We start from the raw sequence: 27,818 nt of genomic DNA, 5'->3' as shown, positions 1-27,818 counted from the left end.
ACACCAGGCAAGGCCGTTTCAGCTGGCTGATTATATGGGACGAGAGTCTGGAAGGGGATAGGAGGACATGAATAGGGGGGACAGAAGAGTCATGAGAAGGGGACTTGGAAGTAGACTAGTGCTTGATCTGATACCAAACTTTGCACAATCTTGCATACATTAATAGTATTATGGTAGCTATAGCTGCAGAAGATGCATTCTTGCAGAGAAGATTAGATTTTCTCTATGCCATGCTTGTCTCTACCCTTCACCATCATTTTGATATTGTAGGTTTTTATAGGGAAATGCCAGGACATAAGGGAGTGAGATACATTAAAGAATTAGGTGAATACTAGTCCTTTGAAGATAAGTACAGTCTGTCTCGGAGGAATTGTTGATTATCCAACAGCAATTTGATCTTGTGCTCTGTTGGTTCAGTGATTTGACACACACAGTTGGCATTGTTATTTAGGGCGTTTTATGTAAACCAGTAGGAGCTGGTTTATCCTGTTTAGAGTATAAGCTAGTTCTCTCATTTGCACAAATGATTCTAACAATTTCATTACAGGGCATGACCTTATTTGGCTCTGAGGCCCTAACTATGATCATAAACAAAACAACTATGACCTTTGTCTTTGACGTGAGATTGTCAGACTTTTCTTAATATAAGACAGGGGATACTGCCTTGTCTTGCTTTGGATAGCTGTTTTCCATTATCTTTGGAAATGAAGTCTTTTAAAAAAAGGGATGGTAGTATCTGAAGAACCGTCGTTCCATCAGTGTTTCTCAGACAATGATCCTGGATTGCTGATCAGCCATAAAACATGGAACATTTTCCCAGAGAAGACTGGAAGTAAAACGCTCAAGCTATACCATAGGTGTGCTCTCACATATGTGAGCAAATCAGCAAAATGGGAAGAAATGGGGAAATAGAAATAGCAGACATTCAAAGTTTTAGCCTAATTTTTTGTTAGGAAATTAAAATAAGTAACAGTGCAGCAAGAGTGTCCTTGGATTTTTTTTATTTCCAGAAGGGGCAGATAGCTATTTATTTCTTAGCTGCTGGGAAGCGTTACATTTGGGTGCTGTTGCTGTGCTTCTGATTACTGTAGGTGAGAGACCCTGTCTCTGCCTGCCTCCTGCTTGGTGCACTGGTGTCACAGGCTGTGCAGGAGGCACTGGTACACCTTGCATCTCAGCTTGAGTTGTGACCATCCAAACTTGGAAGGTACTTGAGCCTAGTTTTTCACACTTAAATCCTCAGACATGGACAGTCCTGCTACTGCTGTTCCTAGAAGCACCTGCCTTTTCTTCGGGGCTAAGTGGCACGGCGCATCCCTTTTGCCTGAACCGGGAGCAGGCTGTTCCCCCTGCAGAGCTCAACACAGACAGCTCTTGGTGTGGTGTGTTTGCACAACGGCTCAGAGGTTGGAGTACTCAGGCGTCCTGTTTCTGAGGAAATTCAGCTCCTGTGAAGCTGAACGGATGGATCTCAGTCCCAGCAAATAGGGAGCTACATTTAATTCCCACATCCTGAACGAGCACTCTAACCGCTAAGGAGGGGCAGGGAAACTGCTGCTTCCTCTGGCCACGCGCTGCGAAGGAAAGCTGTTGCCCTCCCTCCGTTGCATCAGAGCAAAGGGGTAGGCAGGGCAGAGCTCCACGTGCTGAATTGCAAATGAAAAGAAGGGCAGCACAGCTTGTGCCAAAAACCTATGCCCACAAATAGGTGAATAGTTTGTTCCTTCGGGGGCATTAACACCACAATACTCTGAAGAGAAGTATGTGTTTGCACAGAGAGAAAGTAGCATTTGTTATTGCTTTCCTCCCAAGCCCTCCCCCCAACAGTGTGCATATTAAAAATACATTACCAGTCTACCCCAGAAAAGCTACACAATTCTGACAGTTGAAACAGAATTAAAGGAGCTAACATAAAGCAAGCCCCTGTGTCCCACCTGCACTGCGGGCTGCTGTCAGAAGGCTTGTCAGTCATGATTTGCATCTGTGCGAGGGTTTCTTTCCTGAAAAAAAGCAAAACAAAAAGCAGGCTTCCTTCCAGCCTGCTGCTCTGATAAAGCTTATCAGTCATAGCGACAGTAAAAGTGCAGCGAGGATAACTTAACACTTGCATCACTTTGCTCTTAGAAGCGATTAGATGACATAGTGCTGAAAATCAGTTGCTTGCATCTTGTTGCACTCTTGCTGCTGGTGGGACATCTAGCAGCAGTTATAAAAAAAACCAACCATTGCATATGCAAAGCCTACACTGATATTTCTGTGGACCTAGCAATCAATTTCTCAGTGTCCCACTTTTATGTAAAACATCTAAGAAAACATGAATACAAGAAAAATCAGTCCAATTTCATTCGAGTGATTTAAGTTGCCTGAAGTGGTCTAACACTCAGAGTTCTGCTGATGTAGATATTACCGTAATTCAAGAGTAGATGGCATCTTTCTCCTGAATAAGCAGCATGCTAAGCAGGAAAAATAAGAAAGAACACCTTTCCAAGTGGCTGGTATAAGGCATCGGTATTTTCAAATGTATTTCTACACTTTCAGCATTTACTCAACAGCTGGCAGCCCTGAACTCTGAAGTTTATATTGCATCCATGCCTTGGATGGATGCCTTCTTTCTTTCTAAGCTAAGACCAAGCACTGAGGCAATTGTAGTTTCAAAATAGTAATGTCTTCAGTTAAATAAACCCAAGACTACCATTTTTTAAATTTAGCTCTTGCCCATTTGTTGCAAATTATGGCTTTCCATGTTTGCACTGCTGTGTCTATGCTGGTTCCTGATGTGGGCTCATTAATAGATTATTTCCTTGTTAGCTGCAGGTAAAGCTTTGACCTAGAGCTGATTAGGGAAAAGAACTTCTGTATCTGTTATCTTTTCTCTCCGATAATTAGTATAATTATGCTTCTGTGCCCTAGACAGAAGTCTCAACAGTCTGCTGTGGAGCCACAGAAACAGTCTTCACTGTAGAAATGGGAGTTTGCTACTGAGCAGGGGATGGACGCATTCTGTAGTGGCAGGGAAAATTGGAACTGCAGCATTACAAAGAAAGTAGCCAAGCCAGCAGAGAGAGTTCCCGTCCTTCCCACCCAGTTAAATCCAATTAACTGGGAGGAATGCAAAAGCAGGTTCTGTCATTCCCACTTTTTTAAGATGAATTGGCATGTCTATGAGAAAGAATTATTTAAGGGCACAGTAGTGTATAGGTGGAAATCACAGGCTGTGTTGAGGAGGAAAGGAAAAAGGGGGGAGGAGGAAAGCATCCAAATGAAGCTGCTCTATTTTTGACACAGCAGTGTAGTACTACAGCTTTTCAGCAACACGTTCGTACGTGGGCCTGCTCCCTGTCAGCTCCTGCTTGTTATGCACATTTGCAGCTGATCAGAGTGGGTGTGACTGGCCCTAATTCAGAATTAGGGGGCGGTTGGGTGCCCTGCTTTCCACAGGTGTAGGGTTTTCCCTTGCTCGCGCGCATTGGCTGGGCCACAGTGCAAGGGCCAGCTGCCTCTGATGTTGGGTTACAAAACAGAAGCAAAGGAAGGAAGGACTCTTTTGAAGGTAGATTTTAGCAGCCTTTAGGGAGAGGCAAGTTAACAAGGTGAGTTCAGTTTAGTACCTTTGGTTTTTGTAAAGGTTATGGTGTGCTACTTTCAGAATTTTTTGAATGCTGATGCAATGCTAAGTTTCTGAAGGTCTCACGTCAGCCCGGTTAAAGTTCAGCCTCACTTGACAAAGCAGGATGGCTGAACTTCCCGTGTGTCTGGAAAGCATAAGCAGCTTAACTGGCAAGAAGTCCTAAAGCGTAGGAGTAAGCGTACGTTTGAGGGAACTAGCAGCTGTCTTTTTGTTGCCTCTTGCCCTTCCCATCGCATTTGCAACTCTGAGTGAGCATGTGCTGCTTTTCCTTGTAGTACAAATGACCTGATGTGACTTAACAGGCCTGTAGTTCTGTGTGCCCATCTTGAGGTGGTTGCTGTGGTGCTAGGGAAGCGTAATGCCCTGGATAAAATGACAGCTGTACCTAGCCAGTCCCGGCAGGACTGAAACGCAGAGCTTAATGAAAGGAGAAAGGAGCTCTGTGTGCTAGGTAGTTGTGGGGATACAGCAATTGTAACTCCTTCCTTAAGCTCAGCGCCTGAAATCCCACCTCATGCCTCACAGGGCAGGCGGAAACAATCTGTGGTGGAGTAGGAGCAGCCTTCATCCAACCTTCTGAATTAATCTTGCAACCTGAGAAGGTTGTGGTCTTAGCCCCTGCCTCTGAACGGGGGAGGGAGGCTCTAGTGTTTCGTGCTCTTCTGCATGTAATGTTAAATGCATGAGCGGCCCTTGGAAGGGTGGAGAAAGCTCAGGCCGTGGGATGCTGCCAGTTCAAGTGTTAGGGTGCTTTTTTGGGAAATAAGAACTGTAAATGGAGATCCCTTCCAAGCAAAGAGGGGGTTTAAGGCCTAATCTGCCATGCCTCAGCTAAATGCCTAAGTAGTTATGGTCTGGAGGGAACGGCTCCAACTCTGTTCCTTAGAGAAGGACCCCAGGTAGCTATTTTCGCTAGAGGACGTGCATCAGTAGGCAGTGCTGCTGCTTGTTAATGCCCGCCTCGAGGCTCAGGTCGGGGCAGGCCCTAGCGGCTCTCTGCCCGGGGCTCCTGGGCTGCTGAGGTGTGGGTCACTTGCCTGCCGGTGCCTCTCCTCTTGAAGCACCCAGTTCTCTCTGAACTTTGGGTAAACCTCGTGCTCGTGGTARCGCGCTCCCAAATTCCCCTCGGAGCCCAGCAATCCGCAGTGAGGTATTGCAGCGCTGCCCGTGGAGCTTTGGGCTCCTTTGCTCTCGGCCATCCGAGGAACCGCTGAAGCTTGTGACAGGGCTTTGTGTGATGCACGGCCTGGCAGAGGGTAGCTGGGTTCTTTGTTTTCAGAGTATGGCTTTTTAAAAAAGATTTTTATGAATTCACTAGATGGAAAAATAATCCAGATAAAATGAAAAAAAAGCGATCTGGGGTTGTGCTGCTGTGGTTTAAATATCCGTGCTTTTTTCCATGCTCCACATGCAATAAAATAATTTGGGAGAGAATAGGGGTGTCCGTAATCCACTGTCACTGGCTCCAAGCCTCCTCCATAAGCAAACCATAGCTGCGACGTGGTATGGGGTGTGAAATGTGTTATGTTTTTATATGGCAGGGGAATGTAAGGCTGTGACTAAGGCTTTGGGGATATGCTGTAAAGGAGGTAAAAGGGTTGTGTGTTACCAGTGGAAGCAGAGAAATTTCCTGAGGTACGGAGGAGTCTGCAGCTGTGCTGAAGTGTTTTCAGGCTAGGGTTAAATGGTCTCATAACTAATGGTTGTGTGAATTTTTAATATAATATTGGTGGGGCTGTTGTTTTAGTATAGTATTTAACACATTTGGAAGTAAATATGCAGTGAGCACAAAAGATGGTATGTGTAAACTAGGTTCGTGGCCTGGGGCCCAAGGAAAYGGGTAACACCTTGTCAAGAGGAAGGATACCATTTAATCTTGGTTTACCAAAGAGAAAGTTGAGATCGTAAGCAAAGGAGAAAATGCGTGTATCTGGAAACGTTTCAGACTTCAGCTAGATTGTTACTAATTTTAAGAGACTGAGTTTCYGCTAAGAAATGTAAATTAGTTTAGTAACTGGCCATTACTGACCTTTCTGCCTGTTTACTTATGTTGTTACTGCTTTCTGTGCATCACAGCAAGAAGTCATGGCAGACCTCTTTTTGGGGGGAGAGGGGCAGGGGGCTTAAAAGCATTTACTTTGCAGTGTGGAACCTCTCACTTCAGCTGCTAAGGAGCAAAGGGTGCTGGATGTGCAGCTCCTCGAAGCCAGAGGTGGCTCAGAGAGCTCGGCTGGCTGGGGGGTTGCAGGGCTAACTAGCCCCAGCTGAACGGTGCCAGACCTCAGTGCGGAGGAGCCCTGTCCTAGCAAGGCCGACACAGGCAGGTGGAGGAAGTAAATGGTCTTAACCTGTTTGGGCAACATACTGACTGCTTCAACAGCAGCAACCACCAAGTAAATAAACTTGCCTGCTGACTGTATCCACAATGAGTCAGGTCACTTCGCAAGATGTCTGTTTTGGTTACTTAAGTGTACATGTTTTATTGTGAAATACACTGAAAGAGTGTGTGAGTGGCTTTTTTCTAATATGTATGAAAGTCCTGACATTCACTCTTGGTGTTTCCTTACCTCCTATTTGCTTTTTACCTGAAACTTAGTGTTTTTAATTTTTTGTAGGCTCTCCGAATGTCACTTATTTTTATTAGGGATCCAATAGTCATGCCATGTTCTAGCCTAAGGGGTTTTGTAGTCATCCCCAGCTCCTTTTTTCCTTGCTCGTTTTCTAGGTGCCTTAAAATTAAATATAAAGCCCTACAGCTTGGTGTGGCTCACCTGTGAGAGTACTTGAAGATGRTTTGACTGATTTCTTGTTCACTGACTTTCCTTTGAAGGTATCAAAAATCAAGGTCCTTAATGTTTCTTTTTTTATGCTTCTCTGGATATATAATAGGCTATAAAAAAGGGTCAAAAGGAATATCGGTGAATTTTGACTTTTATATAGCATCTCAGTTTAGATCCCGTTCCCTGCCACTCTGTGAGAAAAGCCTTTCTGTTTATTTCCTTATAGATTACAACTCTTCTCTTTAATGTTAGCTTCTATAGGAATGGTAAACTGGTTAGTGAGTTGCTATGAAGGGAAGCGAAGAGGGTTTGGGGAAAAAAGAAAAAGACAAGATGGACTTTTGATCTTTTGGAAATATTTTGAGTTAGAAGTGCTAAGAGCACTTGCACTAAGTCTCAGAGGCTGCAGAAGCTGGTAAGATGTTCCCTTCCGGTGTTGCAAGTGAGCCCCTACTGATGGCAGGCTTTTTTCATCTTCTGGAATCAGTGGTCACGCTCCTACAGCTCCACGGCAAGAAAATGTCTTAAAGGCATCAGCAGGTTTTGTGGGCTGATGGCAGCAGACAAGCATGCAGAGTGAGACTTCAAAACAATTTACCAAAATAATCTGTTTTGAACAGAAATAACATAATGATAAATAGAAATCTCCTAAAATGTAATGCCTTTTTTTCCTCTGAAAGATTTATTTATTTATTTATTTTCTGTGGACTTGTGGTGTTGGGTCAATCAGGGTGGTGAGACTGGCAGAGGAGTAGAGAGCTCGAAGAGGGCACTGTGGCTCCTTGGAAAGCTGCAGACGGCATGTGTTAAGACTTAGTGTTGAGAACGGAGGGGATGATCCTTTAGTAGGGAGGAGAGGTCTTGCTACTGATGCATTAAAAATCTGGAGATCCCAAACAGAGGTAACAACCTGGCTGTAACAGTGCACACTAAGGACACTTAATACATTTTCTGTGAGGGCAATCCCGCTTGTAACGTGTTGAGCAAACTGACCCCTGGAGCACCTGCAAACGGATGAAGAGAAGCAAATCTTCCCAGGGCAGGTTCCCTTTTCACTCCTTCCAGTCCCTGCAAGAATTTGGAAACATGAGAAACTAGTGTGGCCCTGAAGGGGATTGGGACTTCTGGTTATGTGTTGAAATGCCCCTGAACTTTCCCGGTTAAAATGCAAAGCTAGTGCAGGTTGGTTGTGGTCATTATCGACATCTAGGTACTCCCGCAGCATCTGTTGTGCCAGCTCTGGCAGCTGCGTTCTGGCTGCCGAGACCGATCCCGGCCGTTCCCGAGGGCTCCGTTTGCACCCGACCTCCGCGTGCGCCGCTCCTGGGGCTCGTGCGGCAGGTAGCAGTGTCCGCTCCTGGTCTGCGCTCAGGCCTCTGCTTGTGCAGCCTGTCACATGGAGAGCGACATTATAAATACGGAACCTGGCACTCGGTAGATTACCTTCGCTTTATGAATGATCCTCTTTGTTTTGGCCTGGCTTCCTGTAGCATTGCAACAGGCAACTGTAAAATCGCATCCAGAGCAGGAAAGTGTTGCAATCTCGCTCCTCGGACTGTCCTTCCCCTCCTCGCCCTTCTATTATGCCAGGATTATGCTGATTTTCATTATTTCTGTTTTTAAGGAGGAAATTGAGTCAGACGGAGCTTTCTCCTTTTTCTCTACCTCAAGCCAGTCTCTCCTCTGTCACATGTCATGCATTCAGCAATCTCTGTCTCGTTTTAGTTGGCAGCAGTTACAAGATGGTGTAGCTTGGGTGTATTTGGGGGTAAAAACTGTATTGGGCCTGGCTGGAGTTAAGCAAAAATTGCTTGATGGTTATACTGCTTCTAACAAATGAGCAACGGTGAGTGCATTTCACTCATTTCTGTGTTATTTCCTACACATCTACAGCTATTCTGTAGAGCTTCACAGAATTCACGTTGCCTAGTCTTGACCTTTCTCACCAACTGGAGTCCTATATCCAGTATGATCTTACTTCTCTAAAACTTTACCAACAGCCTTTTTGGAAAGACCCTTGGAGAACTAAGCTGCTGTGAGGCCTGCTTGTGTCTTGAAATGGTGGGAGGACTCGGGCAGCACTGTCTTAAATAGCTCCTTGCAGTCTGAGCTTGGTATTGTAAGTGGGGCTCCATTTACAGTTTATTAAATGCATATTTTTTTTCTATTTCCCAGAATCTATATTACTTATATCAAACTATTCTGGGAGAAATCAAAATTGTAGAAACAAGATTTACCTCTTTAAATTTGTAATTGAAAGTGGGAAAAAAAATGAAGGCATTTTAAGAAGTATTGAAATAGAGAGCTGTTTATGTAGTCTGGTCTCCATTAGGTTGTCACTCAAATACTTTCCAAAGTGCCTAGCTGACTGTTGGATGGTAAATGTGAGACATTAAAAAGAAGCTGAAGTACCTGTCTGTATTCCAGGTGGCTTTAAAAGGTTTCAAGCTGTGCACGCTGAAAAACTCGGATGGCTCCAAGAGCTTGTAACGTGTTTGGCCCCACGTTTTCTACAGGCTTCAAGATGTTGCTTTGCTCTCTGCCCTAGCCACAAAGGGGGGGGGGGAAGAAAAGTGGATTCCTCATACATGGAGTTAAACTTTAGGAAGAGAAGTTAAATATCTTCGCGTCCAGTTGCCTTGCTCTGATAGACTAGAGGGCGCATGCGAGCAGAAAGCCCTCTTTGCCCCAAGTGCCGCTTGCGATGCCRGCAGGGCTTGGTGCTGGGGCTGCCCTTCCGCGCGCAGAGCGCTGGGAGAGCGGAGGTGCGCTCGCGGCTTTGTAGTGGCGGTGGCTCACTGAAGGAGGCTTGGGAAAGTTTTGCACAATGGGGGGTTTCGCTTAGCTTTTTTTTTGTCTTTCAAAACTATTTCCGAGCAGGGCAGTACACCACGTGCATGACGCTGAAAGCTGTCCCTGTTACATTAAACTTTACTGTCTGAGACACCTAGAAGCATCACTGTTGAGCTGTGTAGGATTTCACTAGCTGGAAGTTAATTCTGGCCACTGTTTTCTTCCAGCTAGCCAGTATTTGATGTGGTACGATTAGAAGTCAGGAAAGAAATCATTTTGTTTGGATTTTTACTGGAAACAAGTCAGCAAATCAGCATTTTTTTTTCCTCCCAGACATGACAGCATCTTTGCCATCTCTTGGTGATGCGCATAGGATTTTATGGGCCGTAATGAAATATCTTATTGATCGCATTATGAGAAATCGATGAGAAAGTTGCCCTGGCTGTCGATTCTGTGCTACCTACTATATATGCAATGACAGGTTTGACTGCTCACCATTGTGGCTGAGAAGAGAATACCTTGGGGTGCCCAATTATAGCAGCAGCGAGAGGAAATTCAGAAGCGTAATTCTGGCTTCCCTCGTTGCCTTTATGTTGGCCTCAGAACGAGTGGCTGCTCCACTCCTTTCAGCTTTCACAGCAGCAAGAGCACTAATGGCAACTCTGTGCAATTTGGACTTCTCATGGCCATGAGATTGAATCAATGCTTTTCCTTCCACATTTAGTAAAACAATTTTCCACGCACACTGAGCAGCTATTCTTGTCTATACCTGCTTTGAGATAGGCTAGATGAACTGGAAGATTTTATAGAAAACCTCTTTCTCTCTCTCCATCCCTCCCTTTTTTTTATTTATTTTTTTATAAAATGCAGATTGACAATGGAACAGTTCTCTGAAGGAGGCATTTTTTGAGGGGAAGACATGGAAAAGCAAAGTGTTTCAATAGGGCTGCTCTCATCAAGGGTGGAAGTTTGAAGCAAGAAAGAAGAAAATTAACATAAATAGAAAAGGCAGTTGAGCTCTCCTAGTTCAAGGATACATATTTTGGGCCCTGTTACCGTAGTATCTGAATACTTACATTTTTAATGTATTTATTGCAACAACAATCTTGTATGGTTTGGGAAGTACTAGTTTGCCAGACTCTTTTGCGAGGGAGCTGTGACCTAGAACCCCCTAGAAAGAAGGGAAATAGGTACCTAAATCAGGGCCTAAGCAGAATTTAAATGCCAAAATCCATAACTGCAGCCCTAATCCTCCCTGTTCAGCTCCTACCTAGCCCTGGAGATGATGCATCTCTCTGACCTCTATGAACAAGCAGATTTTGCTTGCATGCTTGCCCAGGACTGCTCAAGATGAGGGTTCTGCATACAGCTCACAGTGAAACGTGACCTGACCCAAAATGAGGTTTCCTCTACCCAAGTTCTGGTCAAAGTATTCGTTGCTTAGGAGAGCTGAGCTCCTGGCAAGCATCAGGTACCTCAGTTTTGGCTGGTTTTAAAGCATAACTAGAGAAGGAGAAAGCCTGGTGGGGAGGAAGCTTGTCTCTAAAGACGACGCCTGGGGTCAAGTGCCATCTCTGAGCACTGTCTTCTAACGTGCTGCTTAGCATTGAGGTCACATCCGTAAGCAGGACTGAGAAGAGGCAGCAGAGCTCTCCAGTCCCACACTACGAAGTCACGCTTCCCCTCAGGCAGAGCTCTTTCTGGCCCAGCAAATACAGTATTATAGCTTAGGTTGGACTTCTCGTGGCCATGAGATTGAATCAATCGGCAGGAGCAACCTCATTCCCCAAGGAGGGGAGCATCTGGGACTTGCTCTCCTGTCCTGAAGACTTGAATCTTCTCTGGCTGTAGTTTAAAAATGTTCACCGTGCTTCCTAAAAGCAAGCTGGCTGCGTCTGGGGAAAATGTTTGCATGCTTGGTAGGCGACGGATCATGTGGCGAGAGGTCATGTGTGACACATAATCTCCTCTTTTTAACTGTAATTGATTGGTCTGAGTTAACTGAACAAGCAGGAGTGTTGTTTGCTCTTTACCCAGAGCTGTTTGGGGCGGCTCGCTGGCAGCAGGCCCCTCCTCGGATCAAATGGTGTCTGCTGCCTGCTCAGCCCGTGCACCAGGGGCAAGCCAGCGGACATCAAATAGACGGCAGCTCTCTTGGTCTGTTTTTGATCAGCTCAAGGTACAATGCATAACCGCCCCTGAAAGAGAGCGGTGTTTTTCTGAGAGCAGTAGTCCCTAAACTGCCCCGCAGGGATGCACCTCCGGAGAGAGCTGTGAGCTGCGTGTAGCTGGTGACCGTCAGCTGGCGACAAACTTCTTTCTCGGGAAGAAAACAGCTGCTCCTGTTCTCGCCTGGTCAGATGTCAGCTGCCCCCGGCTATCTGTGTGCTGCGCGGGCTGCGTTCAAATAGCTCTGCAGCGCCTTGCCAGAAATGCACGGGGAGAGCGCAAGTAAAAGTTTGTCGGGTACTTAAAAACTTGCCAGGTCTCCTTCAGGCAGCCCTGAGAGGGAGGCTCGCTGTTGTCCTGTCGCCTTGCACATCTGGAGCTTGTGTCTGGCCATTTTAGCACTGCTGTCTGCTGTGGCGGCTCGGTCAGGTTGGGTGCTGGGGTTTGGGATGGGAAGAGTTCAGGGGGCCAGAGCACGCAGGGGGACGGGTAGTGGCCACCAGCTGCCCCAGAGCAGCGGAGCTGAGGCGTGTCTGCCCCACGCCTTGTGTGCAGCAGCAGCAGCTGCCTCTGTCGAGGTGGAAATAGGCTGGTTTTTGTATGCTGTGCCAGAGACATCGGAGGGGCTTGGTGTAAAGGGCACTCATTTCGCTCTTAAACAAGCCAGGAGAGCAAATGCTCAGAAGCCACGGCCCTCTGACAAAATGCCTGCTTTCTTCTGGTATGGAAAGCGTTAACAGCAGAAAGACGTGTGGAGGGGAGATTTGCCAGGGTTACTGATTACAAGACTATATAAATGCCTGATGAGCAGGCAAGCCTTGAGGTTTTAAACTTCTCCCTTATATGGTCTCTCCTGGCACTGGGTCCTTTAGCCCTAGAAGACTGTGCTGGCCCCGCAGAGGTTCAAATGCAGAGCCAGTAAGGAGCCTGAATGCTTTAACCGGGGCCTGAACCGAAGGGGTCTCATGCAAAACAAATGTGCTGGGGGTGGCAGTGGAGGGAACAGCTAATAGATGTTTTCCCTTTGCCTGACATCTGCCACCTAGCCCCAGCCCTTCCTCTGTTTATAGCAAGCCATTTGCTCCCATTAATGAGCCGTGGATCGCTGCCAGTGCCCGGCTTTCTGCCTCTGCAAATGTCAACAGAGCCGGGGCTGCACAGGTGGGAAAGGGCTCGTCCTCGGACTGCGCGGCACAGCTGCTTGGGGAGGGCTGGATGCGGAAACACCACCCCCTGCCAAATCCGGCATGTCAGCTACAGCCGTCACTGAAGTGCAGCCCGGGAGCCCCAGGATGCCACTTTGCCCGTCCCTTTTCAGAGCAGGCTGCACTTTAAGCCATCCCTTCCAGTTAAATCTCTTTACCAAAGTGGTCTGTATGGAGGCTTATGTACGAGAAGATAATGGTGCTGTCATTTTTCAAATAATCACAACAGGAGCAGAAAAATAAGAGGAAGATGATTACGCCTGGAAATGCAATGAGGTTGCACTTGCTAATGTGGGGGAAGCTAAGAGAAAGCTGAGACACAGTCCCGGGCTGTTGCTGCCGGGCGCTGGGCTGGCTTTGCTGCCCTGCGGTAGGAGCCTACAGCTCTGCTTCCACCGCGCTGGAAGGAATACACTCTCCCTGTGGTAGTTCTCCCGGTGTAAAATCCTACGAGGACAAAGTGGTTCATGTGCTAGTTGGAGCAAATCCTGAGCAGGTGAAACAGGTTAACCTTAATTAGCTCTGCAAGATGGTAAAGGAAGGACTGCACACTCTCATGGCCTCCTCCAGCAGCAAGTGCCTTGTTTCTGCTGGGGTTATGAATCCAGAGTGATTCCATTTTTACAGTGAGGATTAAACCCATTTTAAAATGAAGTGAAACAGCAGGTTCCTCCTCCCCCACCCCTTGGTGTAATGACTTGAAGCATTTTAGGTGAAGTGGAAGAGCTTTAGAAGAAGGAGGGCAGTGATGTGTCTGTGTGTCCCCTGAATATCTTGAGCCTTTTACGCCGATGCTCTGAATCGGTTCCAGTAGGGAGGACCTGAATATCAACGTCATGAGCACTCAAACCACTGACCTAATGGAAAAATGCTCTAGAGGAAAGAGTGGTACCACAGGCTGCCTTCCTACACTTGAAGAACAGGGCAGGCTTGCAAACYGGAGCAGATGGTGGCCCTTTGCAGCTAAGGTAATCTTTAATCTCAAAGGACTTGCGTATGCATTTACACCGCGCGGTAGGAAGTGTGCGATTCCCCTCCTGACGGCCTGGGGACTCCTTGGGCTCACGCTTACGCTAGTGTGAGGCCCCCGTCCCGCAACCAGAAAGAAATTATTTTTAAAAGCTCAGCAGTACTTTTTGTGCTAACTTCATACAAACCCAGTTCCTCCCTTTGCTGGTCAGAGCTGAGGCAGGTAAAACTCGAAGCTGTCCGAATTATTTGCGAGCTCTGGAAGAGTCACCCCTTAGTACAATATTTGCCCTAATTAAACTAACTTAGGGAATCATTTACAGGTCAGAGTTGAGAGACCCGCTTAATACGTAAACTTGGTTAGGAAGCGAAGCGTCTGGCACAGAGCGAGGGAGGAGAGAGCTGTCACTGCAGCGCATGGCGGATGTGGGGAGGGATGTGAAATTGTCAGTCCTCCAAGACACAACTGTCACTTGCCGAATGGCTCAATTATCAGTCGCGTCCGTGTTAGGTAAACATAGCTGCCTGTAGCGGGAATGTGACAGATGCATATTTTGCAGAAAAAAATTGTTACTATGTCAGTTAAGTAACAGAGTATTAGCTGACTGCTCGGAGGGTGATATCTACCAATTTTAATCTTCGTGCTGCTGGATGTGCAGCGAGTTTTGGTGAGCCCGGTGGGATGCTTGTGGCACCAGTGTAGCAGCGAGCGAGACCGCTGCCTTGCAGTGGTGCGGACAGGCACGTTGCTGTGCACTCTGAGGAGAGCCCAAGGAGAGTATTTCTTAAATGCTGTATGCCCATTAGCTCTGCTTTGCAGCTAGGTCTAAACCACAGAGTTCCCATTTAAATCCACGGTTTTGTTTCTCTGTTTTGACTTTTACTGAAAAGTTTTTTTTTTTTTAATATTACCTAATTTGTGTTTTAAAGTAATGGAGAGAACATGTATGCAGGGAAAACACAGCTCTACCACTTCCTAATCCATACCAATTTTGTTAGATGTTTTACCTCTCCAAAATAGGTCCTTTTGTTTGAGGTTTTCCCCTTTTTCCCCCACTTTGCCATGCTGGATACCTTTCCGTATCTTTCAGCAAAATCACATTTGTTGCTCTTAATTTTGCCTGGGATTTGTTCATGCTGGCTTGGCTTGCCATCACAGCTATTTCGGTCGTTCCCATTTAAGAAAAAGCCATATCGTGTTCTGTGTGTCTGAGGAATCGAGGCAAAAAATGGTGAAAGAGACGAATGGGTGAAAAGAAAAGGTGAGGCAGGAGCCAGCTTCGGGAGGTGGGTTCTTGGCTGGAGGCTCCAGGTCTAAGCCCCTTCTTGGGGCTCGCCGCCATGGTTTGGGCAGCGATGGTGAAAGCGGTGTCTGGGCTGCTCCACGCGTTGCGGAAGGCGCCTGCTCGCGGGGGAGCGCAGCCGGGTGGTGGTTGGGGGTTTGGCAGGGGCCCGTCGCCGGCTGCCAAGGGGAGGTTACGCCTTGTGCCCGTGTTGGCAGAGACCCCCAAGTGGGGTCTATCTATCGCTGATGAGCGAGTGGCTTATGTGGAAAGAAGGCTGTGGGAATGGTCATTGATGGCAAGACTTTTCCCCGGGAAGGCTCGAGGGGTGCCAAACCTTTGAGAGCTGGAGTGCCTGCTGCTTCCAGCTGGCCGAGGTGTGGAAGTGCACCCGCGTGGGGCAAGGAGCCGCAGTGCGCTCCGGCAGCGCCTTAGCTTGCCTCGAGGCATCCCCTGCCTGGGAATACGCTGAGAGCCAGCCTGAACATTACAGGCGTTTGACTTTTAAACCACCGATTCCCCAAGACGCTCAGCCCTACCGATGTGCAGAGCAGGGAGGCTTTCCCCAGGTGTGCAGAACCGACGGATGGGGTAACTGGGGTTGACGACTAACACGGGGACTTAAAGCAAGCTTGGAAAGCTTTGAAGTGCCAATTGTCGCAGCAACATTTTGCAACCATGGAGAGAGCAATTTCTGTCTCTTCCCACAGGACAGAGCGTTTCAGGATTCAGTCCTGATATCCCTTGAAATTAAAAGAAGGCACCATAAAAACAAGCCTTTCTCTGGTGCCTGCAAGTGCAAGGATATACATCATGCTATTAATTTAGACACTTATCACTTCTGCTTTTTTTTTTTGATTGTGTGATTAAGATTATACACGAGATTGTAGGTTAGGTATACGTGAGATTATAGGTGGGTTTTTTATGCTCTCTGTTGGAGCATCCCACCATTTGAAGGAATTTGAAATAAAATGACAAATGCATAAACAGGTAGTGATAAATACCTAAAACAAACAACGCAGAGACTCCACTTGTCCTGTCTCTCCCCTCTGACTGGTATGTATTTGAGGCTGTTACTCAAGCAGCGAGGAAATTGCAGTGGGTGAATATGCTATATTCATCTGTTTTCACAAACACCAGCAGGAAGCCAGCAAGGGTGCTCCAGACCCTCTTCCTCTGTAAAAATGCCTCCCCCCTTCACTTTAACCATAGACTTTATTCCACGATGACCAGGGCTAGATAGATAGCTGGTGTCTGAACCCTTCAAAGGCAAGAGTCAAAACAGAACTAAGAAAAATCTTGATGTCTAGAACTCCTTTTTTTTTTTTAATCTTTATTTTATGAATTACATCATTAGAGACTTTAATCTCTTGTGCCACAGAGGATGGAGGTGGGCTACAGCAGTTGCATGTGTGTGGACAGTTGCTGTGTTGAAATGTTTGGGCCTGCTTCTGTCCTAAAGCTCAGCTCCTAAAGCTGAGAAAGGGATTATCCTGATATGGCAGCTGATGTGTTCAGTTTCTGAGCCGCTAACATAAGCAGCTTCCTCTATTTTTTCATAACAGGTTATTAGATTTAATTTCTCCAGGCTAGCGGTTTCATCAGCCCTCTGTAATCATGTACCTTTGTGCAGTCCCTCTGGGCTCCTGACCTGCGCTTGGTAGCAGGGGCCCGTTCTAGTACCCAGGCACTGTTGTTTGAAACTGATAGAAATGACTGTGAAAGACAAGTTTCTGCAAGACAGACTTAGAGTGCATTAAATAAATATAAATTTTATTAAAAACACCCACATCTCAGCGTTATCAGGAATGATATAATAATAAACAGCTTTCAAATAACCTGCATTACATTACAATACTTACAGTATTTATAACCATCCTCAGATTTTTTTATAGACATACCAACATTTCATGAAAATGAATGAAACTTTAAAAAAAAAAAAAGAAAAAAAAAAGTAGAACATAAGCATAGAAAATGCACACAGAAGTTCATTACCTTAGTGTCAAACTGCTAAAGTTTCCTACACAAGTTAACCACTAGCTTTAGGAGTGAACTTTATACCACTGTGCGTCAATCAAGATGAAAAATTCATTCAAGTAAAGTTGACACCACTCAGAAGCATCTTCAAGTATGGCTATAGTCAACCTGATAATCCTATACAAGCAATTCTGTCTGCTTTGTCATTCGGTCCAACTGAGGCAGGGTTCTGTACACCAGATATTACAATTCAGGTATTTACAATACATAACTGATCTGCCAACTAAGCTTCCTGCTCTTGCTGCCAGCAGTTTGGCAAATGACGGCGCACGGCATATTAACCAAACATCTACTATGGATTACATGAATAATATAGGATTAAAAAAAAATCACCAGAAGATGAAGATTTATAATGATTTAATTAATCTGATATATAGCCATCATTAAAATTTAAAAAAGGTGAAACTTTTGTTTCAATGCAGTGGGTAAAGTCACAGACTGAGAATTAAAAAACAAAATTGCCATAATAAATATTTGACCATTAAACCCAAAGGCCTCCTTTGATTCACTTGAGTTAGGTTGTGATTGTTAGATAAAATTTCTTTCAACCAAACTTAATCTTACAGTATATTGCACAAGATATATCTGGGACATGGAGGTTTGCATGTTTAGGGAAGCCCTTGTACAGACTGTACCTTTCTATATTTTATTTTATTCATTACAGTATCCAAGAAGCCTTGTTTAGAGAGTGACTTGAAAAACTCTAGCAAACAGTCACTTGCCAAACCCCTGCCTTACATTTTTCCCTTTAATCAGCTCAGTGCATTCTACTTTCTTCTTGTTTATTCATTTGAAACAGGCAAAACATTCTAAATCTCTTAAACACTTTCATTACAATAAAAAGAGCTAACGAATTTACAAAATTAGTTTTAGTTACATCAATACATGTACAAGAAAAATTAGAGGAGGGATTCAAAAGAAAAGCATTAAATCCCTGAAAAAAAAAAACAAAACAGAAAACCCAAGAATAATATATTTAACCTACAACAGCTTTACATACACACAGGTGACACGTTGGCATAGGAGAACATGAGCTGAAATATCCCTGAATTTTTAGAACCAAAAAAAAAAAAAGTTGAAGTTCAAGTTATACTTGCTAAAATGTCAAGTATTGAGAGAGTTTTTTTGTTTTGTTTTTTTTTTTGTTTTTTTTTTTTCAAAGGCTATTGGGGGGGAAAAGATGGTATACAATATATAAACTTTCACACTCAGTTCAATATCCTATTGCCAAACTAGTGTTGAGGTATATGACAAGTAGGAACATCACTCAAACCTTTTAATGTATTTTTAGCTCACATTATGATATATTTGTAGCAGGCTGAGTAGCACCATGATGTGAATTCAGCTCAAAACCCAAATATATATAGATTTAATATTTTTACAGTACTAAAATACTAAAGCATTGCGTTAAAAAAAGTTTTGTTTACAATTTAATTTACTATACAACTCTCCTGCTTTTTTTTTTTAATAGAAATTAATGATTTAAAACCACCACAGCAAGCCAGCTGCCTATTTTTTTTTTCTATTTAATCAACGGAATCACACAGAACTAACCCTGTTTCATTCATCTTGTGTAGGCATCAGTCTGCTCAATCTTCCTGGAAAAGAGGACACTTGCACCAAGAAATGACTTACACCACAATGTACATAATTATCAACACAAAAGCAATCTGCCATTCAATATTTGAAGAGCATACAGATCTTTAAAAACAGCAGAAGCCCAAGCTAACTAGTTGTAATCTGTCGCATGCTGCTAATTATTACCTGTGGTTAATATAAAATTCTTTCCTTAAAACTGTACACATTTGAGCAATGAACTTGTCATAATAATTGTAGAAAACAGTTTACAGTATAGCTTGTGAGATGAGCACCAGAAAAACATGTGTTTTGTGTACTAAAGTATTCCCTTGTATCCAGTAAGCCCCATTTTTACTGTAACTGACTGTATTAAAAATGGATATGTAGCCCACTAGCAGATGCACGGCTAAAACAAAAGTATTTAAAAGCTTTCTTCTTTTAAAAAAATTATCTTTGCATTTTAAAATCAAAGTAAACTCTTTTTTTTTTTTTTTAATGTCTTAGTACCTTAGCATTGTTCAAGTTGCCAAGCTTAGGTAGACAAAGTGCTTTTGAAACACTATTTAAAAAAAAATATCTCTATATATATTTTATTGTCCTTTTCTAGGACTTGACTGGATGAGCAAAATCCAGAGGTCTTTGTAATTCCCATATGTTAAAAAGTAAGCTTATTTTAACATCAGGTAAATTCAATACATACATGAATGAAAAGGTCCTCCCTGTTGTTGAAGAACATTTGAGTACATCATTGACATTTTAACTGTTATAAAGGCATTAACTGTTCAACTGTTAAAATAAAGACACCATTCTCTTAGATAGCACCATGTTTTAGAATATCCAAACAAATTCAGTGTTTTGCTGTCTATTCATTATGTTTTATACGTATCTACTTTGTTAAATAAAATCAAGAGACTATTAAGATTACAGTAAAAACTGCATGTTAAAAAGCCATAATTCCAGTATTTCAGTACATCATAGATTCAGCACCAGATGTTATTTTAAGATTCCTGCGGTTGTAATACTACAGTATTATTTTTTAGGGTTTTTTTTTTTGCTCCTGTTCCATGACTATGCAAACTTGATGACATTAAAAGTGGTCACAGATGTGCAAAACTGTAAGAAAAAAAATTCCATTTGCAGATTATCTCTTTCAGTAATGGAGCCAGTGTTTTCAAATGTAAATTGTGAAACACTTTTTTGTTTTGTTTTTGTTTTTGCATAGGATGCTTTGGTCTTGTTTCCTACATGCCATCTGTGACCACTTAAAAAATCAGTGGAAAATAAGTGCGCTAGTAAGATTACCTCTTTTTGCTGGTGTGTTGAGGCTTTTCCCACTGATGAGTTTTATGAAAACACTGTTTCCTTCCCCACCCTTATCTTCCCCCAAACCTAAACAAGAACTACCCTACTGCCATGTTGTTTTTTCAGATGAGGTAACCGACAAAGGTGTGATGTTAGATATATCTGTTGTAAGGCCCTGTAACCCGTGTAAAGGCATATGGAGATGTAGTTACTGTGGAGTCTGTGGTGACCGACAGTGTCCGTTGCGCGAGAGACTTGATGAAGCGCACGTACGTTGGTTCTGAGGGTTCGTGAGGTTCGGCAGGCTCTCGCTTTGCTTTTTTGCCGTAAGATTTCTGAGGCACGTAGTCTGGACCGTACTTTTCACATTCCTCTTCTTTCTCTCTTGCCTTCTCAGCCATCTTCGCCTCCCACAGAGCCAGACCGTGTTTTGGCTCATTCATGCTCTTGTGCTGGTAAAAGACAAGGGATATTCTGGTGGGATGGTTCCTGTTGGGGTTTTTTAGGGGGGTTGTTGCATGGAGCTCACGTTTTGCACACTCTATGAGAATTGACCCATGAGATGGAGCAACTGCCACTCCTCCAATTTCTGGATCCAGAAAGCTCTGCTCACTATCTGACCAGACTTCATCAGGATCCTCTGCTTTTTCTGGATTCAACACATCAGTTTTATCTAAACAACCTTGGGGAGTAGTCCTATCATGGTTTTGACCTGGAAGCATGTTAGACAGACCATTAGCTGTGTGTGAAATCATTTCGCTATCCTTATTTTGGAGATGCAGCGAATTAGGAGCACCACTAAATATACTTGGAGCAGAATGGTAGTCATGTGCTAAATGTGGAGAGGGCTGCACGTGGTGATGTTCACTGTTTTTACTCATGGAGGCATAGTCCATGCTTGGATTACTCAGATTAGATTTTAACCTTGAGGCAACCTCCATAAAATGGCCATCAGCCTCATGGGTGGAGTAAGAGGAAAAAGACCCTACGTGGTGTACATTTGGTCTAATGGTGCAGTTACTGAAGGAGTCTACCTGCATATTTTGGTTTCCATAATTCAAGTACTTGGGACCAAAACTCTGGTTATTCCCAAACCTATGCTGGTATAATGTTTGAATGGGTGGTAGACTTAGTTTAGACATAGGATCTTGGCTCTGACACCTATACAAGTCCATGTGCTGATGCTGGGAAGAGTAGGAGCCCAAGTAAGAGGGGCAGTTGTCCATAGGTACGTTTCCATTGCATTGGTAGGGTGGATATTGGTTATTTTGACTTAGTGATCCTGAATAAGGGTTCATGGGACTGGAAGAATTCAAATAAGACCCTGCAGGCTGTGATGAAGTTGTATAGAGGTTCATGGGACTGGACCCTCCGTAAGGATCTGAAGTGTAGGAAGAGCTTGGGTAAGCATTGGCTGGATTAGGCAACCTCGCATAAAGATTTGCAGAACCTGAACCCGAGTAAGAGTTAACAGGATTTGACTGAGGGTTGTTAGGGAGAGTGCGCTGTGGATGCTGCTGCTGTTGTGTGGCCGGTCCTGAAAGGCGTAAAAGATCTGTAGATGTAAAAAGAAATAAACAAGCTTTTCTTTTTTTTTTTCTCCTTTTTTTTAAACATGCATGCTTTCTATTATAGAGAGTTTTCATGATAAGCATCTATGAAATTTCTAAGAAAAGTATATCATATGATATGTTAACAGAGGTTCCCTTTCTAGTATCTCAAATACCATCCTTTCAGAAGTTGAATAAATACTAAAGCTACTCTTCCTTTATGGCATGCATCCAGTGAGATCAGATGCTAGTGGCCGTGAGGAAAAGAGGGCTGTGCAATCTGCTCAGTCACATGCACATAATCCAAAGAGTTGAATTGTCATTTAAGTAGCCCATGAAATGGAGCATCAAAGGGCACCCAAATAGCCATGTATAAGGTAACTGTCTTTCACCAAGAAGAAATAAATAACCCTTGAACATCCATATTAATAGATCTGTCTCAAAAAAGTGTCCCTAGCTGTATGTAAAAACCAAGTGTCATTCACTGATGGAGATAACAGTTCAGTAACAACTGAGAATAACTGAAAACATAGAAAAGAGAAAAAATATCATTCATTAAAGTGAAACGGCATAGTTTAATGGTTAGAACCCTAGACTGGGTCACAGAAAGCCTGACTTCCATTCGTGGGTATTTTGGTGATCTTCTGGGTGGCCTTAGATAAATCACATTATTCCTCTCTGACAAAGTTTCTGTAACAATAAAATAGTCATGATGAGCTCCTCTGCCCAGGACTATAAGATCTGTTGATGAAAACTGCCGGGGATTAAGTGGATTTGTAAACTTTTACTCCACTGAGGAAGAACCTGCTTTGCTTTTGGTCTTGAAGCAGAAAATATAAATAGTGATAAAGAGGTTAGGCTTGAATCCCCTCAAATATTGAGGTTCTCTGTAACAGCAGCAACCGATGAGTGATGTGTAGGTCACTCTTTTTTGGAAGCAGCATCACACAGTTTTCTTCAGGGCTTCTGGCACTGTTAGTCAGTTAAAGATACTTAACAATGCACTGGATGGCAAGCAGGATTTGCAAAAGCACCTGACTTCTACAGGTGTTAACTATCCAACAGTGAAACACTTCTCACTACAGCATCCTCTTTTTGCTTCTACAGACTGGACCACAATTTGGCACTCTAGTATTTATAAATGTACAATATCCACATTTACATTCAAGAATCCTCCTTGCTTTTTACTTGAAAATGTGCCTGTGTTGAGAATAATGGTTTTTTTCGAGACTCATTATAAATGACCCTAATTCCTAGGAAGCTTACCACTATTGATAAAGATCCTGATCACATTCATGTGCTTACCTGCTAGCTGYTTTGCATGACCTGCTGCCTCTGAACTGCCTTGCTTGTTGCGTGCTGCAGCAGCCTTCTCTCTTTCAGCTTTGCTAGATCCATTCTCCAAGGAGGAAAGCTTTTCTGCTGCTGCTTTCTTTGCTTCTAGCTTCCTTTGCCGACAGGTCTTAACAGGCTCTGCTAACATCCTTACTTTCCGGCGAAAGGAGGTAAGGACCTGGATGCTGCCATTCCTCTTCTTCTCCTCCTGGCCTTCAGCACTTCCGAACTCATCTACGTCAGAGACTTTGTATAACGGGAGCACGTGCAGCTGCTCATCTTCTGGTGTTTGGCCAATTTCACGATTGTCTTCTCTAGTTAGTGTGCAAACCTGTCAAAAGGGCGGGTTAGTGTAACTCTCTCAAACCCGTCTGAGAAGCAGAGTCCTGAAATGCTAGCCTGCGCGTTTCACCTTGCACTCGCACTCTCAGTGTCAGCATCTGGTGGGTTATTTGTAAACGTTAAGTTTCTCTGCAATTTATGCACACCACAACAAGCCTGCAGTCTCATTTCTTCCATTGCTCTGGTTGACAGTGTTCATGTAAATACAAAATATATATATTTGTTTCTTGTATTTGTGCTGAAGCTATAGTATGGTTACGTATTGCCTACAGTGAAATGAACTGTGGTCGACGGCACTGTGGCTGGGGAGCTAAAACAGCAGAAACTGGGACTTTGTACTCAAGCAAAGATTTTTTGTTTTTTTGGAGCATAATACGTTAGCTAGCTACCTTTTGAAAATGGTGGGGAATATAAAATACTGCCATTGTGTTTCACACCCCCTTATGGTTGGAGGTTCCAGGACCTTGCAAAGGAGCAAGTCATTTTAATGTTAATGCTTGAACACTGCATAAAGGTTTAAGGAAGTTATCATTGCATCATGCAGCAGGCTTATTGTGTTAGCGCCAGTTAAAACAGGTATTGGGAATATCTCAGTGGAAAAAGAGGCCGATACAAGCATATTTTATAGCAAAGTTACTGCATCAATTTTAGGAAGAAAGCTCAGCTAGAAATGTATATTTCGTTGGTGGTGGTTGACTTGGCAATAAAGTCAGACCCTGGAAACAGGATAAACTTAGTTGATCTTAAAGTGGCTAGTCTCTTTAGTCATAAAAAAGAACTGCACTGTGTATAGGAATCAAGGCAGTCATGTCAAATTACAATGATTATTCAAAACTGAAGATTATTCTTTCCCATGTTTACCCCATCTGTATTGTCACAGAGAAAGTATGCAGGGAACAGAAGTAATCTACTGTACACTGAAAAACATACAGTTTTTGTGATATTTTCTACAGACCCTTTGCTATAAAACACTCGAGTTTGGAATGGAAGAGAGTGAAGTGGGTGAACAATAAAAACGATAGCAAGGTTTGCAGACTTTCTGCTCGTCCCAGCCAGGAATGAAATCCCAACTTTCAAAAATCTCTTCAAAAGAAAATTATGGAAAGAAACGTTTTGTTTCCATTTCTATTTTATTAGAAGATAAAATCCAAAGTAGTTAGAAAAAATTATTTCAAGAGGACAAATATAAAACATTTTGTTCCAGGAATGCTGAAACGGGCATTTTGGCCCTGCTGGAACCTTCCTTCCATTGTCTCCACAGTTTCTTTCTTTTACCAGTTCTATATTAAACCTTTCTTTAATCCATCATAAGTCTCACTCATTTGAATGAACAATTGTGTAGGGGGTAATAAGTTAGTTCAATTACTGCTTAATGTTTCTTTTTTTAGCAATCTGCATTATGTAATTATAAATTTAAACAGGCTGAAGATAATGAATAAAATATATGAAATTACAGCTGAAATAAGGAGGCTATATGCATCACTGACTTACCAGTGTACTCCCGTTCTGCATATTGTGCAAGTCTCTGTGAGCGTGAGCGCAAAAATCCAGGCAGGCAGTGACCCCTGAGAATGGGCGACCTTCTTTTAAACCCAGGCGACACTCCGGTGCTCTGTGTTCATACTCGATCTGGAAACAGATCACAGGCATCACTGGAACTTACCTGTATACTCTCCGTTACATGGACTTAGCACTACATACTCGGTCTTTATAACATGCAAGTCTCCTAACGTCTTGGAGGTAGTAACATAGAGATCTTAAAGGCAATAAAATCAAGCAATTATTTTACAGCAGTTTCTTATTCGTACTTCATTCCTTGCTGCTTTCTTCCCTGTTACCTTCTGTCACTGTCATGACTGTGAAATTAGCCAATAATACCTTTTCTTACATATAACTTCTGATTCTCTGCCAATAGTTTGTGTTTTTACATGACAAATAGAGTGCATGGTTTCAGTGTCTGGCACTGGAAGAGCGATATGTTTGTGTAGACTGGAAAAATACCAAGCTATTAAGAGAAAATGACTTTAGAAAACTGACTTCAGAATGACTTCATAAAAAACAATAATTTGCTTTTTGATTTGTAATATTTTGGCACACTAGAAGTATATTTCATTAGCTTCAGTACAACACTAACCCCTGACCAAAAAGAGAGAGAATTTAGCCCAGACTGTATTTTCTATACATATATTTACTATTAAGGAATTTTACAAAAAGTTTATAATGAAACAATAAACCTTACACAAAAAGTATACCAAGCCTCACAAACTATGGTTTCTTATTTTATTTAGAAAATAAAAATTAAACCAAATTTATAAAATTCTTTGCTGAAATTCCTGAACTTTTCTAGTGAATGTAAAAAACCACCAACAAGCGACTAAATGGAACATTTTTAAGTCAATGTGAAATTAGAGGTTTTGCCAAGTTTTGATCCAAGTTCAGCAATAAGATGTCTAGCTTGCTCTCTGATTTTTATTTTTTAAATTTGGAATATTTACTTATTGCTATATTTATTATCACTGGAATCTAAACATAAAAGCAAAACAAAATGTGAAACGTAAAATTCTTTGGAATTAAAAAAATGGTTTGAAATATTATAATTTTGTTTAGAGTTAAAGGGTCTGATTAAAATACATTAGTGCAAATTTTATATGAGATGTTCTGTTGGGTCCAACTGGAAAAAAAAAAAAGAAAAAAAAAAGAGACTTTCTAATTCTGGATTATGAGCCAGCAGCAATCCGGATTTGGATTAGAACAAATCTGTGAATTTTGCATTTCTTTTCAAGATTCAAAGGGGTATTGGCTTTAGGGCTGCTTCTTTTTATAACTTTTTACTGCCACCAGAGAAATTGGCCCTGACAGTAGCTTGATCAGGGTTTCCCCACAAAAACAAGGTTTGCATGAAATTCCTGAAATAGGCAAGCTATATGCATGATTTATTATGTGAGGTAAAAACTGAAACTTGTAAAAGCATGTACTATCAACAAGTGTCAGGCAGCACCGTGTCTTACGTGGAGAAAAGCTCTTTAGAGAATTTTGTGGGGAAAGAAAAGCAGCCCAAGTAAAGAAGCATTTTATTGTTCACCACCCCCTCATTTTTTCTTCTTCCTCTTCCTTTCTTCTCTTGCAGAATGTCTCTCAGATATTTGGAGAGATAACCACAGCCAGTGGGCACATAGCCACAATTTCCTCCGTAATGAGTCTCCAAACATTATCTGATCAAGTAAGTGAAATCGGGTGAGTCTCTACTGAACCTGCTTACTCTGCCTAGTTGCTACTAAATATGCAGTAAAAGCGCAGATTTCACCACAAATAAAACCAAAATGGACAGTCTTGAATTACAGTTTACTGTTTCTATTACAGTCCAAAATCTGGCTTGTTTTGATGACTGCTACAGCAGTGAGTGTTTTCACGGGTTGTTTAAACACAGTTTTGTCAACAGGAAAGCAAGATGTCATAGTTTGCTGTGATGCCAATAGAGTTTGGAGACTATAAGCTTTACGAATGTTTGCAAGGATTGTGAGCCTCAGCAAAGACAAGGGAGAAGACGAGTTAAGCATTTGCAAGGGGCATGGTATCAAATTTTGATGCAAATATCTGAAAAATGTTTGGTAAAGGAGTGGAGGTGAGAGACAGCCACAACTGGGGAACCTCATACAGCTTTGAATGTGTCAATGTCTGTGAAGACTGCCTGACAGAAAATATGCATGTTATCCCCTAGTGCAAGAATGCTGGTGCAGGCACTGGTGTGCATGTGTGTATTTAAATATGAAGCTTTGTTTTAAAAGCATGTCTATAATGGCTACTTTGGTGAAAGCTGTATTAATTTGCCACTTGAGCAGAACCGAAACTGTGGTTTCAGGACTCAAGTACGTGAACATAATACACTGCCTGCCGACACTGTTAGCAATCTCACACCATCTTTGTGGCTGTTTCGCTAGTTTGGCTCATGAATCATGCTAAATCCAGACACTTTGTATTGTAGAGCTGAAGAGTTCTGCGCAAGTGTGAAGTAGAACTTTGTTGTCTTTAGGTAAGTACAGAGATTAGTTTTCTTCAGTGACTGAAGAAATACTCTGCTGGTTTGACTTTTGAAGGCATTTAAACTGAAATTGAGGATTTTGTTTCCATTTGGCTTTAGCCCAATGTCAAAGTAATACTGGCACAAAATGTACATAATGGTTGGACCAAAGGATGAAGCATTAACAAAGCATGGTAAAAATCCAGTTATTTGCATGACTGCTCTAGCTCCTTTCTCCCCCAGCATACCTGGTTATTATATGCATCAGGTGCGAGCTTCTTGTAGGTGGGCGCCATCAGGGTTGATAGATTCTGCAAATTGGATTCTAGTTTTTCTTCCTGTTAGCAGATGAAATAAAGTTCAATGACATATCTATACTGTATGCATGTGATCTAACAAGTTAGGGTCTGTTATAATTGATAGATAGTTGTGTAAAGGTCTAGATCATTGTCATTCCTGTTTAGACAACAACTATCGTCAATCTTCTTTTAATGGTGCTGATCTCCACAAAACTGTGATCCTTGTGAGAGGACACAACATACCATAACTTCAGTCTGATTTATATTAAAAAGAATCACATTCTTTGACACGGAGATATTTTAGATCCAAGCATGATGACCCTCATTATTTTCCCTATTGGAGTTTTGGGAAAATAATACTTCTCTTTAGAAAACTCAAGGGAAATTATATGAGAATGCTCCATCAGGTTAATCTGACTAAGGGTTTTCCATACTGAGATGATAACACTTCAACACATTTAAATTATCTTTTTATGCAGCAATTTACAATTACTGGAATCCTTCAGACTTTTCAAAGTTACCAGTTCTTA

At 42.8% G+C, this 27,818-nt stretch overlaps 1 protein-coding gene and 1 long non-coding RNA gene across 3 annotated transcripts in view; one reads left to right on the top strand and one right to left on the bottom strand.

The window, feature by feature from the left end:
• Positions 1–8,218: 8,218 nt before the first annotated feature.
• On the top strand, positions 8,219–26,981 carry LOC112972181. The gene is made up of 3 exons (XR_003255568.1): positions 8,219–8,254; positions 26,099–26,191; positions 26,954–26,981. It is a non-coding gene; the product is annotated as an uncharacterized LOC112972181 (long non-coding RNA).
• The window catches only part of TET2 (tet methylcytosine dioxygenase 2), a 24,434-nt gene continuing 13,189 nt past the window's right edge, over positions 16,574–27,818 (bottom strand). For both annotated transcript variants that reach the window (XM_026078338.1, XM_026078339.1), the window contains exons 6-9: positions 27,238–27,327; positions 24,463–24,600; positions 22,600–22,960; positions 16,574–21,299 (exon numbers count right to left, since the gene is read on the bottom strand). In XM_026078338.1, coding sequence (XP_025934123.1) covers positions 19,897–21,299; positions 22,600–22,960; positions 24,463–24,600; positions 27,238–27,327 — 1,992 coding nt within the window. In that variant the 3' untranslated portion in view covers positions 16,574–19,896. The remainder of the gene's footprint in view (positions 21,300–22,599; positions 22,961–24,462; positions 24,601–27,237; positions 27,328–27,818) is intronic.

This window comes from Apteryx rowi, unplaced genomic scaffold, assembly GCF_003343035.1.
Source record: "Apteryx rowi isolate R43461 unplaced genomic scaffold, aptRow1 scaffold_48, whole genome shotgun sequence".
NCBI lineage: Eukaryota > Metazoa > Chordata > Aves > Apterygiformes > Apterygidae > Apteryx > Apteryx rowi.
This window is presented reverse-complemented; position numbering and strand designations above follow the sequence as displayed.